The sequence below is a fragment of the Rhinolophus sinicus genome, chromosome 15 (genome assembly GCF_057876585.1).
Source record: "Rhinolophus sinicus isolate RSI-liver-muscle chromosome 15, RSI-T2T, whole genome shotgun sequence".
In the NCBI taxonomy this organism is placed as follows: domain Eukaryota; kingdom Metazoa; phylum Chordata; class Mammalia; order Chiroptera; family Rhinolophidae; genus Rhinolophus; species Rhinolophus sinicus.
In genome coordinates, this window is record NC_142515.1 from 37,886,006 (window position 1) to 37,905,224 (window position 19,219).

General features: G+C 39.8%; 1 protein-coding gene across 5 annotated transcripts; it reads left to right on the plus strand.

Moving 5' to 3' along the window:
- The first annotated feature begins 7,011 nt into the window (after positions 1 to 7,011).
- ZWINT (ZW10 interacting kinetochore protein) lies at positions 7,012 to 15,149 on the plus strand. Of its 5 annotated transcripts, XM_088791984.1 has the most exons (10): positions 7,094 to 7,163; positions 7,302 to 7,358; positions 8,004 to 8,094; positions 8,261 to 8,384; positions 8,545 to 8,711; positions 8,861 to 8,917; positions 9,403 to 9,545; positions 9,625 to 9,769; positions 9,860 to 9,982; positions 10,152 to 10,281. In XM_088791984.1, the coding sequence occupies exons 3-9, from the start codon at positions 8,092 to 8,094 to the stop codon at positions 9,935 to 9,937; spliced, it is 717 nt and encodes a 238-aa protein (XP_088648110.1). In that variant the 5' UTR covers positions 7,094 to 7,163; positions 7,302 to 7,358; positions 8,004 to 8,091; the 3' UTR covers positions 9,938 to 9,982; positions 10,152 to 10,281. The 5 variants fall into 5 exon arrangements, with proteins under 5 accessions (XP_019587273.3, XP_088648109.1, XP_019587274.3 ...); XM_019731714.3 differs by lacking the exon at positions 7,302 to 7,358 and having other exon boundaries at positions 7,012 to 7,163; XM_088791983.1 differs by lacking the exons at positions 7,302 to 7,358; positions 9,860 to 9,982; positions 10,152 to 10,281 and adding an exon at positions 12,017 to 15,149 and having other exon boundaries at positions 7,012 to 7,163.
- The last annotated feature ends 4,070 nt before the right edge of the window (positions 15,150 to 19,219 follow it).

A 19,219-nucleotide genomic window follows, 5' to 3' on the forward strand; every position in this document is an offset into this window, starting at 1 on the left:
ATTATTGAGAATCACCTGAAGTCTATCTGAACCAATGCCCTACAACTGCAGACATACACAAGAAGCCACCTCGAGACTGTGAGGAGGGGCAGAGACGAGGAATGGGCTGGTCCCACACCAGCCTGTGACCATTAAAAATTGGGAGGAATATCTCGGCAGTGGAGATCCACCTCCTGAGGAGCAAGGGGTCCCAGCCCCTCCCCAGACCAGAGTTTCAGTGCCAGGGAAGGAAATCCCCATAACTCTGGCTATGGAAACCAAAGGGGAGATTGTGGCTGAGTGAGATGGAGGGCAGCTGCACTCCCAGTTGCTCCTCTTACATGGCCCACACTTGGACTTACTTGGTGATGGACTCGGTCTGAGCTGCAGCTCTGGGGCAGCAGTTCAAACTTCACCAGGGACATATGGGGAGGAACAGAATTGTCGTCCTCAGAGTGAGGGCTGGAGCAGCAACTTTCTCCTGGACAGAGGAGCTGGTGGAAGCCAATGCTTCTTTGCTGAGCCCTCCCCCTTTCTACGTGCAGATGCAGGCAGACCCTGTATCTGAGTCTCCATCCAATTGGCTATCATCTTTCATCTGCCCTGCCCTAGTGATTCACTGAGACCACGCCCAGCCCAACCCAACTTTCAGGCACAACCAAGCCATTTCCAGTGGTTCTTCCATATAAATGGCAGCCTTGGCTCCTCCTATGGACATTCCTAAAATCTCTCAAAGGTTCACAAAACCCAAACAAGCAGAATCTAACTTCAGCATGTCCTGTATGTCGGGCCGAGCAGCCCTAAGCTCCGCACTAGCGGCAGCTGGCCTTGGTTCGCAGCTTGGCCTCTCAAGGTACGTCCAAGCACAGTACAGGTGGCAGCCATCTCTGGATTACTTTGTTGTTCATGACAGGTGGCCCAGGCAGGGCACACTACAGCTGAACTTGGTTTGCAGTGGGTCCCTTCCCAGGAGGCCCTGGGCTCTCAGGCTCAGTGGCCAGCTTTGGATTGGGCTGGAGCTTCACCTGGCCACCTCCCAAACTGACACACCCAAAAGGTAGATGGGGTAGGCATCTGAGCCCCTTAAAGTGAACCCTGCTCTGTAGGGTCAGCCCTTGCACAACAGCTCCCCCACTGTAGTCATGGCCAGTCCTCACAGCCAAGCAACCTGAGGATCAATCTCTAACATTGACATGCAAACAGCAACCAAAGCTCAACTACATCAGGATTGTACACACAACCCACATAAGGGACATGCCTGGAGCACCTACGTCAGGTGACCAAGAAGACTGCACCACTGGATCCCATAGGACACCTACATAAGGGCACTCTGCTAAGACCAGGAGGCATAGCAGCCCTACATAGAAACAAGCACAGGATTTCAGCCAAAATGTGGAGACAAAGAAACATTTCCCAAATAAAAGAACAAAATAAAGCTCCAGAAAAAGAATTAAACAAAACAGAGACAAGCAATCTACCAGAAGCAGAGTTCCAAACACTGGTTATAAGGATGCTCAATGATCTCAGTGAGAACTTCAGAAAGATAGGAACCATAAAAATGGAGATAGAAACATAAAAAAGAACCAATCAGAAATAAAGACTGCAATAACTGAAATGAAGAATACATTACAAGGAATCAACAGTAGATAAATTGAAGCAAAGGATCAAATCGGTGATTTAGAAGATAAGGTAGGAGAAAACACCCAATCAAAACAACAAAAAGAAGAAAGAATCCAAAAAAATGAGGACAGTTTACGGATCTTTTGGGACAACATCAAGAGTACCAACATTAGCATCATAGGGATACAAGAAGGAGACGAGAGAGAGCAGGAATTGAAAACCTACTTGGAAAAACAGTGACTGAAAACTTCCCTAACCTGGAAAAGGAAATAAATATACAAGCCCAGGAAGCTCAGAGAGTCCCAGATAAGATGAATCCAAGGAGGCCCAAACCAAGACACATCATAGTTAAAATGCTAAAGGTTAAAGACAAAGAGATAATCTTAAAAGCAGCAAGAGAAAAGCATTCAGTTACCTACAAGGGAGCTCCCATGAGACTATCAGCTGATTTCTCAACAGAAACTTTGTAAGCAAGACGGGATAGGCACAAAATATCCAAAGTGATGAAAAGCAAGGACCTACAACCAAGATTATTCTACACAGCAAAGCTATCATTTAGAATCTAAGGGCAGATAAAGAGCTTCCCAGACAAGAAAAAGCTAAAGGAGTTCCTCACCACCAAACCAGTATTACAAGGAATGTTAGAGGGACTTCTTCAAGACATACATACATACATACATACATACATACATACATACATAAATACATAAATAAATAATAAAATGGTGATAATTAAATATCTATCAACAATTACTTTAAATGTAAATGGATTAAATGCTCCAATCAAAAGATAGGGTGGCTGAGTAGATAAGAAAACAAGACTCTTACATGTGCTGCCTATAAGACACATACTTCAGATAAAAAGACACACAGAGAATAAAAGTAAAGGGATAGGAAAAGATATTTCAGGAAAATGGAAACAAACAAAAAAGCTGTGGTAGCAATACTTATACCAGACAAAATAGAGTTTAAAGCAAAGGCTATAACAAGTGACAAAGAAGGACCCACTTCTGGGAAATTATCTGAAGAAACCCAAAACTCTACTTCGAGGAGACATGTGAATCATTACAGTATTGTTTACAATGTCCAAGATATGGAGGCAGCCTGGGTGTTCGTCAATGGATGAATGGATAAAGAGTAAGTGGTACATACATGCAATGGAATATTGCTTGGCCATGTTAGGGAATATGTTTTCACCATCTGCAGCAGCATGGTTGGTTATAGAGGGTATTGTGCTGATAAGAGTATGTCAGGCAGCAAAAGACAGATGCAATGTAATTTCAGTTGTATGTGGAATATAAAGAACAAAATAAACAAACAAACAACACAGAAAAAAACTCATAGACACAGAAAACATTTTGATGGTTTCCAGACAGGACGGGGGTTGGAAATAGATGAAAAGGGGGAAAGGATTAAGAAGTACCAGTTGGTTGTTACAAGGTAGTCTTGGGGATGTAGGGTATAGCATAAGGAATATAGTCAATAATATTGTAATAACTATGTATGGTGTGAGATGGATAATAGATTTACTGTAGTGATAAATAGGAGAGGGATTAGGGGACAGGGTGAAAAAAGTGAAGGCATTAATAGGTACAAATTGGTGGTTACACAGCAGTCATGGGATATAAAGTAAAGTAAAGCACAGGGAATCTAGTCAATAATAACTATGGTAATAACTATTTATAGAGCCAGACAGGTACTAGAGTAGTCAGGGGGATCATTTATTAAATTACATAAATGTCTAAGCACTATGCTATATACCTGAAATTAATATAAAATGATATTAACTCTAATCTGCAATTGAGAAATGTAAAAAGGGAGGGAAGAGGTGAAGGGGAATAACAGGTTTAAATTTCTAGGTATAAAACAAATAAGTCATGAAGATGTAATATACAGCATGGGGAATATAGCCAATAAAATTGTGATAGCATTGTACGATGTCAGATAGTGGCTTGATTTACGGTGATCACTTCTTTAGGTATATAAATCTTAAATAAATATTGTGTACACCTGAAACTAATATAATATTGTATGACAACTATATTTTAATAAAAATCAAAAAAAAAAAGAAAAAGAAAAAGAGAAAACAATACACATTTGTTATCTCACAGTTTCCATGGGTCAAGATTTCAAGCAGTGTCTGTGGAATAGGATTTTGCATTCTTCTCAGGGTCTAAGTTATAATCAAAACATTAACTGGGCAATATTCTTTTCTGGAGCCACAATTGGGAAGAATTGGCTTCCAAGCTTATTCAGATTGGTAGAAGAATTGATTCTCTTGTAGCTGTTTGACTGAGGGCCTCATCTTCTTATTAGCTATCAGCTAGTCCTGGATGCCACACACAGTTCCTTGACACCATAGGCAGGTCACAACATGGCTTCTTGCTTGAGGCCAACAGGAGAAACCTCTCTCTAGTTTGCTATGGAGTATTACATAATAAAATGGTATCATGTGAATGCCATGTCATCGCCTTTGCCTAGTAAATAGCCTAATCAACAGAATGATATCTAATCACCATTACTCTATACTCTCACTTAGAAACAAGTCACAGGTTCCACCTTCACTCAAAAGGAAGAGATTATACAAAGGAGTGACCCATTGGTGGACACTATGGGGTATGTTGACACCATTGCTTAAGATACCACTGCTTTCACTGATTATAGCCTACTTTCACCTATATACAACTTTACATAAACTATAAAGATTTACTTTCATTTCTTCTGTCCCCCACTTTGTACTACATTTTATTTCTGTGTATGTTATGAATCCCACATCACATTATTGCTATTTCTGTTGGTACAGTTCATTTATTACTTTTTTAAAATGTATTTAAATATTAAGAAATACATATTATATAACTACATACTCATGTAGTTATAATTGCTGGTGCTTTTCATTTCTTTGTATACATTCACATTTCAAACTAATGCCATTTTCCTTCTGCCTGATAGACTTCTTTCATATTTCTCATAGTGTAGATTTGCTAATGATAAATTGCTTCAGCTTATGTACGTATAAAAGTATCTTCTGTTAAACATTTTTGGAAGGTATGTTTCCTGTATATAAAAATCAAGGCTGACTTTTTAAAAATTCTAATAGTACTTTAAAGATGTTGCTCCACTGTCCTGTTTCTTGCATTGTTTCTGATAAGAAATTTATCATAATTCTTACCTTATTATTGTTTCTCTGTATGTAACATGTCCCCCTCCCTACACACCTATCCCCTAGATGCTTTTAGGATTTTCTCTTATCAATAGTTTTCAGCTATGTAATTATGATGTGATTTGTTATAATTTTCTTCATGTACCTTGTGCTTAGGGCTTGTTGAATTTAACTATGTGAATTTATAATTTTCATAGATTTCAGAATCTTTGGTCATTATTAATCTGTTTTTGTCCTCTCCTCTTGCCTCTCCTTCAGGGACTCCATTTACAAGTATATTAGGCTGTTTGAAATTGTCCCAGAGCTCACTGTTGCTTTGTTCTTTTTATTTTGTTTTCATTCTCTTTGATTTGTGTTAGTTTCTAAGGCTATAACTTTAATGTCATTTATCATTAATTATACAATGTTTAATCTGCTATTAATCCCATCTAATTTCATCTATCACATTGTAATTTTTCATCTCTGTAAGTTTAATGTAGATTTTTATTATGTTTCATAATTCTGATTAACATTTTGCAGAGCTTTATTGAGACACATTTAATGGCTTTTTGTATAGAATTGTGTAACCTTTCCCATAATCTAATTTTAGAACATTTTCATTTAACCCCCAAAAGAAACCCTACTTCTATTTACAGCCTCTTCATATACCATAGCTGTCTCTCCCCAATCCTGACAGCCCCCAGCCCTGGACTACCACTAACCTACTTTGTTTCTTTAGATTTGCTTAATGCAGACATTTCATATAAATGGATCATATAATATGTGCTCTTTTGTAACTGGTTTCTTTTTCTTAGTATAAGTTTTAAAGGTTCACTCATGTTTTAGCATGTGTTGGTACCTCAGTCTCTCTTATTACTGAAAAATACTCTACTGAATGGATATAGATTTTTTTTTTCCATTCAACAGCTGATGGGCATTTGGGTTCGTTCTACTCATTGGCCCTTGTAAATAATATGGACGTATGTGTATGAGTTTTTGTGTGCACTTTTTCATTCCTCTGGATATATACCCAGGAGTGGATTTGTGGTTAAGGTTAGGGTTTAGTATTTTGATGAAGTGTTAAACTGTTTTCCAAAGCAGATGCACCATTTTACATGCCCACCAGCAACATTAGCATTCCACATTCTCTACATCCTTATCTTTTATTATCTTTATTATAGCTTTGCATATCTTTCTGAATTTAATGAAATAATTATAAAAACAGTTTTAATGTTCTTGCCTGTTCATTTTAACATCAATTTCTGTTCTGATCAATGACAGATTTTTCTCTTTATTATGGGTTTTCTTTTCTTTCTTCGTTTCAAGCTTTGTAATTTTTAATTGGATGCCAGGCATTGTAAACTGTACCCTTTTGGTAGCTGGACAGTTTTGCACTACTACAAATACTATTTAACGTTGGTCTGTCGTTATTTCTAAGCAGTTTGTTAACAGGTTTGGTCCACTTGGGTCTTGCTTTTAAGATGTGTTAGGTGGAACTAGAGCAGTGATTAGCCTAATTATTCCCTACCACTAATGTAGGACCTGTGTCCTCTATCCAGGGCTTCATGGGTTACGTTTTCCGGCCTGAGAGGTGGGTAGTCACTATTTCTGACCCTAAATGAGCTCTATGAGTCTTTAAAACCCTTTCGGGGTCGTTTCTTCGCTTATGGGATGCTCAGTACTCAGCTGAACACGAGGAAACTGCAGAACTCCGAGTTCTCGCTCTGAGCAACTCTCTCCTTTCTCTTACACGCTGCCAAGAACATTACCTTCCTTGGTCTCTCCAGAATTTCAGCTCAATCTTGTCAATAGTGGTAATCCGCTGGCCGCTGCTTGGGTTCTCTCTTCCTGCACGACATCCTAGAAAAATCTTTAATTTAAAGGCAGTAAGCTTTTTGAGCCAGTATCATTTTGTTCCCTGTGTCTCCAGGATCTCTGTCCCTCGTTACTAATGACAAATGTCTTGGAAGACAGAAACAGTGTTCTCTATCGCCATATATATATATAAACATATATATATTATTTTTTAATAAAGTTAATGCTGAGAGTTTCCCCATACCCAAACTCAAAGGAATTCTTTTCCATCTTCCGCGTAGAGTAAAAGGAACGCGGCTGCGCGCCGCCTAGTGAGCTCATACTCCACCTCCGGGATCCAGTACCGCCTACTGGTTAGTGCGCAAGCGCAGAACTCCTGTGCTCCCGCCCTACCCAGCTATGACTGCGCCTGCGCCAAACAGCATCTGCCAATGAGAGCACACGATGGCCCTTGATTTCCTCCCATTGACCGGGCAACCAATCCCCTGCCCTGGCGCGCAGTTTGCTGTGGATCCAAAGAAAGAAGTATTAGGGGAGGTTAGAGCTGAAAAGCGGCGCGGAAAACGATGGAGTCGGCGGAGACCGAGGCAGAGGCTGCAGCCCTAGAGTAAGTGTCTGCCGCCAAGTGGCAGGTGGGGGCGGGCCGTGACGGATCTTGCGGGCCTCTGAGTACAACTGACGATCCCCTAGACCCCTTAAAGCTGTTGGAGATCGCGCGGTGAACTGATCCTGACCCTACTCGTAGGTTCCTGAGGTGACTTGCCTCTCTGCCGGAGTACGGCCTGTGACGGACCTCCCAGGGGTGTGTCCTGAAAGGAGACGGTTCCTACCCTGTCAACGCTTCCATCTCTTCGCGGATTGCACCATCCTAATAGACTTTCCACCCCAGTAGACACCCTGGGAGGGCCATTTAATTTCTGTCTGCCCTATCCCGACACACTCTCCCATTAGGTTATTTTATCCAATCCCTGCCTTCTAGTGGGTGGCTCCAGCCCCTAACAAGGAAGAACTTGGAGAGCCTAGATAGACCTAGACATCCAGCACCCTGTCCTGGTCACTCCCCAAGTACTCTTTGCCCGAAGGGATCCCCACTGCCCTTCAGTTTTGCCCTTATTTTTTCCTTTCCCGGTGATTTCCCTGACTGTCTTCAGGTCTTGGCTCAACTGGTTTCTCTTCAGTGAGATGCTCCCTATTTAAAATTGCAGCCCCTACCCCACACTCCTTACTCCCCTCGCCCTGCTTATTGTTTCCTCATGGCACTTATTACTTTCATATGTCCTGCATACACACACTCTTCCTGGTCCCAGACGGCTCTTTAGGCTTGTGTGTAGATACTGATCAGGGCAAGACTCTCAGCATTGATACATCTACATATGTGCATGTACACACACGTTCTCCAGACTAGAATCTCAGGATCTGCAGTTTTCCCTGTTTTCTTGACCTTCAGGGCCCTGGCCAAGCTGGCAGACGTCCTGGAGTCTATAGGCCCGCAGGAGGAGGCAGAGCTGCCAGCCCCGATCCTGGCTGAGTTTGTGATGGTATGTTCAAGATGGGAGCCAGCCTTTCCCAAGCCAAGGACTGCTCCTGGGTCCTCCTATTGAGATACTGGGCAGCACTGATGGTGAGCATAGTGGAAGGCAGCTTTGTCGGCCTGCAGTACAAGGAGGTAAGGATGTTCCCTGCCTCTACCTTCCTTCTGAACAGGACTCCAGAAAGAAAGACAAGCTGCTCTGCAGCCAGCTTCAAGTAGTAGACTTCCTGCAGAACTTCTTGGCTCAGGAGGATACTGCCCAGGGCCTGGACCCCTTGGCTTCTGAAGACACGAGCCGTAAGTAGGAAAGGGGTTGGAACAGGGGCTGCCCTGAGTGGGGCAGAAAGGTGAATGTCAGTCAACTCAGCTGTATGGATGATGAGAAGACTGAGGCCCCAGTGTTTCAGGCAGGCAGGTCACCCTTCACTCAGGTCCTTATTCTGGTGACTCATCTCAGGACAGAAGGCAATTGCAACCAAGGAGCAATGGAAAGAGCTGAAGGCTACCTACCAAGAACACGTGGAGGCCATCACAAGTGCCCTGACTCAGGCCCTGCCCAAGATGCAGGAGGCCCAGAGGAAGCAGGCACAGCTCCAGGATGCTCTTGAACAGCTCCAGGCCAAGGTGCACCCCGGGTGAGGGGAGGGAAAGACATAGAGAGAGGAGGAGGGAAAGTGTGAGCATGCTGGGTTAAACCCAGTGGCCACATCCCAAAATCCCACCATAAAAATGCACTCCTCCTCTCCTTGTCCCCCTCCTTTGCTTACTTACAGAAGCAAGTGGCAATGGAGAAACTCAGAACAGCTCAGAAGCAGTGGCAGCTGCAACAGGTGGGTCCATTCACCTAGGAAAATACCCCTTCCCACCACTATGCTATTAATGGGCTAAGTCCTCTGCCTGGAGAATCTTAATCTCCTCTCCTTCTGTAAGGCGTTATAGTTACCAACATGGATTTGAATCTAACATCACCACTTAAAACTGTTTGACCTTGGGCATTCACCTAACTTTCCATGCTTTTGTTTCTTCATCTGTGAAATGGAGGCAATATTAGCACCTATCTGAAAGAGTTGTTAGGATGATTGAGGAATTAGAACAGCAAGTGCTTAAACAATATCTGGCACACAGCAAACTAAGTACGTGTTATCATCATGTTTCTGATCCTTTTCCCTAGGCCCCTGGTCCTGCCTAAAGTGAGTAGCATCCGTCTTTCCATCTGGGTCTGAGCCCTGAGCTGGGTCTAGGCTGAAGGAGTTAGAGGAATGGCTCTAAGCCCTCGGCATCTGATGAGCTATGTTTACATTCTCATTCCTCGTAGGAGAAGCGTCTGCAGCATTTGGCAGAAGTTTCTGCAGAGGTGAGGGAGCGTCAGATAGGAACTAAACAGGAATTTGAGCGGCTATATCAGGAACTTGCAACCCTGAAGCAGCAAACAGGGCAGGAGCGGGACAATCTGCAAAGGTGAGGCTCGGAGCATAGGTTGCAAGCCTGGGATAGTCCAGCTGAGTTTCCCTTTCATCACACCCACCTCTTTTTCCAGGCATCAGACCTTCCTCCAGTTGCTACACACTTTGCAGGGTAAGCTGCTATTCCCTGAGGCAGAGGCAGAGCTGCCACAAGAGCAGGATCTTCCTGAGGATAAGCCCCAGGAGCTGAACACTGGGGACTCCATAAGGGCCTCCAAGGTGAATGAGGGATGGGACAGATGAACCGGGAGGTGGAGAAGGAATCTGGGAGATGGGCCTTACCCACTGCCCAAACCATGTCTCCCCAAGGCTGGCGGCCCACAGCCTGCTGGTGATGTAAGCGTGCCAGGGCTTCTTGGAGCACAGCAACATAGGGAAGGATCCTAGATCGGGTCAATCTCCAATTCAGGGCCTTGTGTTTCTGGACTACAGGTATAGAAGTGGGGAGGGCCTCTGGTCTACCGGTCTCTGTATATGAGCCCCACTGTTCCCGGGGTCATAGGAAGTGGGAAGAGCAAGGAGTGTATCTTATTGTTGAAGCTAGGCACATCTTCCCCATGCCCAGCCTACCCCGGCTAACCCCTCTCTTACTCTTCCCCAGCTCCTGGCTCCACCCTCATTGCAGGTGAACTGTGAACTTCTGAGTGCAACCTGATTTCTGGCCACAACCCGGGGGTGGGGGGGTGGGAGGGCAAGCTCTGGATTCTGTTGATTAAAAGCCCTGGAGTGCTCTTAGTTGCCTATTTGTCTGTTTATCTTCATATTTTGGTGGGAAGAGGCATATTCAAAGGCCAGTAACATAACAGGTACTGGGACCTGTGTGAATTAAGAGGGTACAGATGTGGAGGAGGACTTGACCTGGGGCCTCGGGTTGCTTGCTTATATCAAAATGATTCCAACATACTGAGCTTAACTTAGAGAGCAGAATGCTGTATTGTATGCAGGTGGTTAGATATGGTAAGACAATTTTACCCCAATCCGAAAGTTGATGGAGTCCCTGCCACATGTAGGCTCCTTGCTGTGAACTGGAGATATATGCAGTGGGCTTGTCTGACAGTCCTTGGCCATGTGGTACATAATGAGCATGAACAAGTAAACAGGTGGATAAGGTGATTTCAAAGTGTAGAAGAGTAGTCACCTAAAACAGTGACATGATAAAGAACGGTACTGAGAACATATAGTGGAGAATACAGAGACCCTTATCTACCTGTAACGACTTAGTCTGTGTGAGTTAGCATTTCTGTGTGTGTGTATTTCTGTGTCTGTGTTTGTTGTTTTCAGTCTCCATTCCTCTGTGTATCTGTTGCTGGGTGCGTAGACAGTGGGGGACACTGGTGTGTGTGTGTGTGAGAGAGAGTGCATCCCTGATTGGGAGTGTGGGAACTGCTATCTAAGAAAAAGCAAGAGCGATCCATGACAACTCTCACAGTGGAAAACCTGTTCTCCATACATGTGAGAAAGACTTGACATCTCTGAGAAAGAGACACCGGGGTCCTTTGTTTTTCGGGGAGAGAGATTTTCAAGACTCATTGTTCTCTTCTATCCCAGACTGAGATGGCTTCTCTCAGCTGGCGATTGAGATTACTGTGCACTCTGATGGTTTGCTCTGCTTTTCTGAGGTATCCCTAGTTTTTCCCTCAAATTGTTCTTTTAAATGTGTTGGCCTCATTATTTAGGTTTGAAATAGGACACATCAGGGTTCTCCGAGGGCCTGCATCACAACTGAATGGGGGTGTCATTGAGGATTGAGCATACCCCGGGGAGCACACAAATACCCAGAGAGGCTTCTTCAGTCTACCCATCCCATTCCATCCCACATGGTCTCTACTACAGTTGTCTTGTACCCTAGATACTCATTCCATCCTTTCCTTTCTTCCTACTGGGAAGGCTTCCCCATCCCTACAGTCTGCTTTCTTTTTCTAATCTCCTGTACTCTGAATTTTTGGCAGCACAAAGGAGAGAGCAAGAATTTATCCACCCTGGGAAAGGAGAGTCTACTAAGGGACACTAGATTATGGGCTGGGATGGTGTGGAGTTTCCCTGTCCTTGAGTACATGATGGCTGACAAAGTCAGCAGAGAAGGGAAGGTGCCCGTGGAGCTCATCAGGCTAGAGGTGAAGGATAATATCCTGAGATACTCTAAGCAGGGGACAGGGGGAAGAGATTGGAAAAACGTACAGTTATCAAACCTAGAGGTCTGCAAAACATCTGGGGATCAGATTTCTCCCAGGGGGTACTGAATGAGTCAGTTCACAGTGAGGCCAAAGGGGAGTGGAGGCTTAAATATCAGTTTTGTTCGAATCCCCTGAATTGCCTGTGTGTCTGCAGCCTTGAGTTGGGCAGAAGTGTCTTGACTGACAAGCTCAGGAATTAGGATTTATTTTCAGATAGAAGCCAGATTCCAACTTCCAGTCTTTCTGAGCTTCCTCATTTGTTCCCCTGAAGACTATCCTTTTCCTCATTCAGTGACACCTGCACAAGTTAGACCTGAGCAAGGAGGGAAGCTACCTTTGGGAAATTGTGATCTCTTACACGAGACACCGCAGCTGGTGAGTCCACCAGTTTCCTGCTGCTTGCCAAGGATTTTCTCTTCCTCATTTCCATCCAAAGGAGGGACACAAACCAGTGAAGAGAAGAGGACGATGGAGACTAGCCAGTGAATCAACTCAGTCAAGACACTAACTATTTTGACGAGAAGAAGCCTCCTATATAAAATGAAGATTAAGGTTACTCAATGAAACAAATAGGAAAACTTTATTTTTCTATTTTCTAAGAATAATGTTTTCCTTTTTAAAGAGTATTTTTTTTTTATGGTGAAACATTGTTTTGCTTATATTTTTCTAGTTTTCATATTTTTCTAGGAATTGTCACACTTTTTCTAGGAATTTTTCATTTCTAATCTTTTAAATGTATTGGTATACAGTTGTCATACTCTTTTTTTATCCTTTTTAATATCTGCATCCCGTTTTAGGATGGCCCAATGTTACAGTTTTGATTTTTTTTTGTGCCTTATCAAGTTTTTCATTTGATTCATCTTTGCAGGTGTTCATTCATTTTTAAATGTTCAAAGATTACATTTTGTGATTTGCTATTGTATGTTTATTCCAGTTCATTTATTTGTAGTCATATCTTGATAATTTCCTACTGTCATATGTGTACACATACATATCACACATACACATACACACAGTCCTGGAAAGCAGACAGAATTGAGTAAGATAAGTATACAATATTCACTTATTGCCATGGAAAAATAAATCTTAGGAAATAAAAACCCTTATCTGTGATGAGATACATTGCCTAAATTACTGGTTCTTCACCAAACACACAGCTAAGCTACATTTCCTACCATCCTTTCGCTTTAGGCTTTAGGTGATGCCATGTGAGTGGACTGTAGCCAAGCTGATGGGGACAGAAACGATGTATCTTGCTTCCAAGCCTGGCTTATGAACCCCCCACACACACACACACCACCTTCTATCCTTTTTCTCTGACTGCTGGCTAAATGGAGAGGACACAGAGGTTCAAGAGGAAGGTAGAGACAAAAAATTAAGGGAGACTGGGTCCTTGTCACTTGGAAGAAAACAGCCTGATTCAGGACAACTGTGTTGGACCATTCTGTGAATAAGGAAACAATATTTTGTATTATATGAAGCCACTGCAACATTTAGGTGATTATATCAGATAGCTTAAACCTTCTGGATCCAATTCTAGTTTCTTTAGTCAAATATCAGAAAAATCTTTAACCTTCTGTGATAATTAAACATTAATTTGGGAAAAAAACATTTCTCGAAGGGTCGTGTCAAGTAAAAAAAAGTATGTACACTGTGAGTGGAATTCTGGTCAAAGGCAAGGATAGTAGTTTCATTAAACTCTATTTCTCACACAAAGTTGCAAAAATACTACCACCCAGAGCTTCATTCACTATCGATGTCTTTCATTCTGTGCTTAAATTCCTAGGCATATCTGATTAGAAGACATGATTGCTGAACTGTTTAGCACTTAAAATATATAATGTTATAAAACATCCCTGCGTTCTTTGGAAAACTGAACACTGAGTCATTTTGTCTCACACTGAGAAAGTTTATAAATCCTCTTAACATGAGTTTTAAAGTCAGTAGTAATGAATTTTCCCTGTACTGACCCCTGCCCTAAGCAGACAAAAGTTTTGTTTGGTAGGTTTGTAATATGCTCAGCTTCAATCTGTAAATCAGGAAAGCTGCTAAATGTTACTCTGAGTTTGAAATATTTTTATCTTTGGGAAATTTCTTTTGTTTACTCAGCTGCTGCATTTTCTTTGCTGGCATTTTATTATGCACATTCAGATTAGTGTTTTGTGTTCCCCTTTTACTTCTCACTTCACTTGCAGTACTTTATCTCTTACCTATTTGTTAGTCTACTCTAGCCAGAAAATTTATGAGAAGGTAAATGAATCATCATAAATGGTTCTCAAAATGTATTTTTAATAAGTACTTGCAGTATCACAATTCAGTGTTATTATTTTGGATTCAAGTACTCTTGAAGAATACATGCTTCAAATAGGAAGTTGTTTTTTTTTGTATGTTTTTTTTAAAGGCTACAATGATTTCCTTTATCTGCTTTCTAGTTTACAGAAGTCACATGCCATTTTTCACATTTCAGTATTCACTTTGTATTTACTTCCCCCAATCCTTCTTTGCCCTCACACCTCCCCCTTCCCCCAGAAGGCACACTGGGATGAGAACTGTTTAGGATGGTGAGATTTGGGGATGGCTGGTTTTCCTCATTCCCCCCCCACCCCGAATTCATTGGTCTTAAAGACTTGTTTACCTATAAACAACATCTAATTATCGTTTTTATTTTTTTATGTTTTAATTTCAAAATTGATTTTATTGCAGCCAAAAAACACTGGAATAACTATATAATAAATGATTATATATAATTATCTTTTTAAAATTAAAGTAATAAACCTCAAACAATTGTCATCTTTATGTATAATTAATAAAAGTAAAAATGTTGATTTTCAGCATCATGGTGTTTTAGTCGAATCTCTGAATATCTCAATATAACTGAGTTGCCATAGCAATACCTGTGAGATGTGCAAATGCAAGAAAAATTTTAAATACATGTTTTGATTGCATCTGTTGCTAATTGGAACTCTTATTTCTCTTGTTTTCATTAGTTGTTTTTATAACAATTTAATGGGGAAGATGTTTATCAGCAGTTAGAAGTTATTTTGTAGACTGTAAAACTATTACAACTGTATCATAAAAATATGAAATATATTTGCAATACTTTGACAGACCTTTACAAAGCAATGTGTTTATCACAGTTATCTTTAGCATATCTCAAAAGCAAAAAGAGCCAAGATTTGCTCCTCTGTGTGTCTGCACCTTGAGCGTGCATTCCACCTGGCACTCACCATATCTATGGAAAGTACTGTGTTGACATTTCTAATTTTGTGCTATCACTTTGTCTTCTTTATCTATTATTACTACAAAATACAGTGCTTATTGCATGATAGGTATAGACGAGTTGTTTCTTTTCTTGTTCTCCATCTAACTTTTGAGGCTTATGTCCCAGTGCTATGGACTGAATTCATGAGGTACTCACTTGTCAAGATACTTAAAATTGCAAATGAATACTTAAAATAAAATGAAATTTACCATTTTAACTATTTTTAAGTCTACAGTTCAATAGCATTAAGTACATTCACATTGTTGTACAACCATTAGCTCCATCCATCTCCAGAACTTTTTCGTCTTCCCAAACTGAAACTCCATAGCCATTAAACATTAGCCCACCATTCCTTCCCGCCAACTCCTGACAACCACCATTCTCATTTCTGTCTCTGAATTTGACTAGTCTATGTACTTCATATATATGGAATCATACAATATCTGTGCCCTTGTAACTGGCTTCTATTAGCATAATGATTTCAATATTCATTTATGTTGTGGTATGTGTCAGAATTTTCTTTATTAAGGCTGAATAATATTCCATATATATATATATATATATATATATATATATATATACACATATATAAACAGAATGTGATATATATATATATATATATATATATATATATACATATATATGTGTATATCTATATCTATATCTATACCACATTCTGTTTATCCATCAGTGAAAACTTATGTTGCTTTAACTTTCAGCTGGTGTGAATAATGTTGCTATGAACGTGGGTATAGAAATATCCATATAAGTTCCTGCTTTCAGTTTCTTTGAGTATAGGCCCAGAAGTGGATATGCTAAATCATACAGTAATGCTATATTTAATTTTTGAAGAAACCACCATACTGTTTTCCACAGGGGATGTACCACTTTATATTCCCACCAGCAATGCACAAGGTTTCCAGTTACTCCATGTCTTCACCAAACTGGTTATTTTTGTTTGTTTGTTTTTTGGTAATATCCACGCTAATGGATTTGAAGTGGTATCTAATTGTGGTTTTGATTTCCATTTCCCTACCAATTAGTACTTTTGAGCACCTTTTCATACACTAAATTGTAATTTCTTTAGAGAAATGTTTTCAAGTTTTTTGCTTATTTTTTGATCAGATTGTTTGTGTTTTTTGTTGTTCTTGAGTTATAGAAGCTCTCTATATATTCGTAATGTCAAGCTCTTATCAGATAGACGATATGCAAATATTTTCTCTCATTCTAGTCTGTTGATTATGTCAATCGATGCACAGATATTTTAAATTTTTATAAAATCCAGCATCGTTGTTGTTGTCCCCTTGCTCTTGGTGTCATATCCAAGAAATCATTGCCAAATCAAAAGTAGTGAAGATTTTTCTCCTATGTATTCTTCTAAAACGTTGATGGTTTTAGTTGTTAGGTTCAAGTGTTTGATCCATTTTGAGTTATTTTGTGTATGATGTAAGGTAAGAGTCTAACTTTATCTTTTTGCATGTGGATATCCAGTTTTCTAACGTGATTTGTTCAAAAGAGTCCTTTCCCTATTGTGTGGTCTTGGCACTATTGTCAAAAATCATTTGAGAATGCATGTGAGGGTTTACTTTTTGTAACTTTGCTGAATTTGTTTATTAGTTCTAACAAGTTTTCTTGTGGAATCTAGGATTTTCTACCTGTAATATTATGTTATCTGTGAACAGAGATAATTTTACTTTTTCCTCTCCTATTTGGATGCCTTTTATCTCCTTTTTTTGTCTAATTGCTCTGACTAGGATTTCCAGTGCTCTGTGTTAAATAAAAGTGGCAAGATGTAGGATCCTTGCTTTGTGCCTGATCTTAAAGGAAAAACTTTCAGTTTTTCACCTTTGAATATGATAGTCACCATGTATTTTTTTATATATTGTTTTTTGCATGTTGAGAAAGTTTTCTTATATTTCTAGTTTATTGAGTGTCTTTATCATGAAAGAGAGTTGAATTCTGTCAAAAACTTTTTCTGCATCAATTTATTTGACCATGTAGGTTTTTCGCTTTCATTCTGTTAATGTGGTGTATTTCATTCTTTGATTTTCATATGTTGAATAATCCTTGCATTCCAGGAATAAATTCTACTTGGTCATTGTGAATAATTCTCTTGACATGATCTTGAAGTTGGTTTGATATTATTTGGGGGGGGGGATTCTAGCATCAATAGTTATAAGAAACACTGATCTGTAGTTGCTTTTTATTGATACATATTTTTTCTCGTGGTGTCTATTGGGCTTTGGTATCAGAATAATGCGAGCCTCATAGAATGAGTTAGGAAATTATCTCGGTATATTCAGATTGCTATAACAAAATACCATAAGCTGAGTGGCTTATAAACAACAGAAATTTATTTCTTACAGCTTTGGATACTGGGAAATCTAAGATCAATATGACAAAAAATTAAGTGTCTGGAAAGGGGCTGATTCCTGGTTCATAACCAGCATTTTCTCACTGTGTCCTCACATAGTGGAAAGGGCAAGGGCTCTCTGGGGCCTTATGAAGGCACTAATCCCATTCATGAGGCTTCTACCACCATGACCTAGTCACCTCCCAACAGTCCCACCTAATACCATCATGTTGGAGATTAGGATTTCAACATACAAAATTTTGAGGAACACAAACATTCAATCTTTAGTGGAAATACTCCCTGCTCTTCAATTTTTTTGGAAAAATTTGAGAAGGATTGTCCTAATTTTTTAAATTATAGAATTAAATAGCAACACCATGTGGTGCTGGGCTTTTCTTTACTGGGACATTTGGATTATTGATTCAATCAACCTATTATAGATTTATTCAGATTTTCTATTTCTTCATGATTCAGTCTTGGCACTGTGTGTGTGTGTGTGTGTGTGTGTGTGTGTGTGTGTGTGTGTGTTTAAATGAGAGAATTAGGGCCTGGAGCTTCTTAGTCCCCCACCTTGCTGTCATCATTCCTTGTTGCATTACTTTTACATTTGTGTTAACAACAGAACTACTACTTCTCCATATTCTCTAATTAATTTTCTTCACATAAATTTCTCCATTCAAAATCCTTTTCCTCAGCATCATCTGATTACATTCTACCACAGTGTCTAAGTAGCCATGATTACTCAGTTATAGAAATGTTCCCCAAGACCCAATACTCTTCTTAGCTATATCACAAGAAGAATGTTGTCCATCCATGAAAACATTCATTAGCAAGTAAGGATTCACTTGGGAGTTATATAGTCTAATTCTAGTCTGCTTCTTTAAGTAAGCTAGTTTTGAAATTATCTTTTTGTTTTTCAAAGATATTCTGTGATTATAAACATATCTAAACTTTTATTTTTAGGACAAATTTATAGATGTTTTAAATCTATATGCAAGGTGCTTTCCTGTGCAATCAGATGAGTATTGGAGGCATATTATATATTTCTTCCTATGAGTTATTTATTTCATGACCTGTCCAAAGCCATATACACCGTTATGTGTACAACTTGAAAAATAATGCCTAAATGCTGACATTGAGGGTATTCTTGGTTTGTATACTTCCTAACCATTTTCTTCCACTGCCACAGTTAGGACCAAAGACCAAATAACATAGTCAAACACAAACACACACACACACACACACACACACACACACACACACATTCACACACACTCCAAAAATATTCTCAGTGAATGCCTTATGTTCACCACTATGTTTTACTTTTGTCAAAATCTAAAGTTTACATATTTTTCCTACAATCAAGGACTCCTAAAGGTGCAAAACAAATGTCTATATGAATGCCTTGAGAGCTATTCTTATAGGATATAAATCACTGGCAGTAGTAGAAAATAATTTGTTCAATAAGAACTCACTTTTCTTGTTTTTGAGCTAAGTGTTTTCTGTCACTTTTGCACCATTGTGTATGTCTGATTGCATCAGTAAAATTAATGATTAATATATAAATCACTTATTTTGACATGAATAAAGTCTGTATTTTACACTGAAGGCAGTATATTTTAGTGAAGGGAGTAATGACTGCTTTTGAGAAACATGGATTCATGTTCCAAGCCTGGTGATAATCAACACTAGTATTTTTGGGATTCAATTGGCTCATATGTAAAATTAGAATGTTGGAGTGAATTATTTTTAAAGGTCCTTATATATTTAACACTCTTTGATTCTCAAATGCAGATAGTAATTAAATTTTGAATCTGGGTGCCATAATATAAATGAGAACAAGAATATTTTCATGGGTATCTACCTCAGGGACATATCTA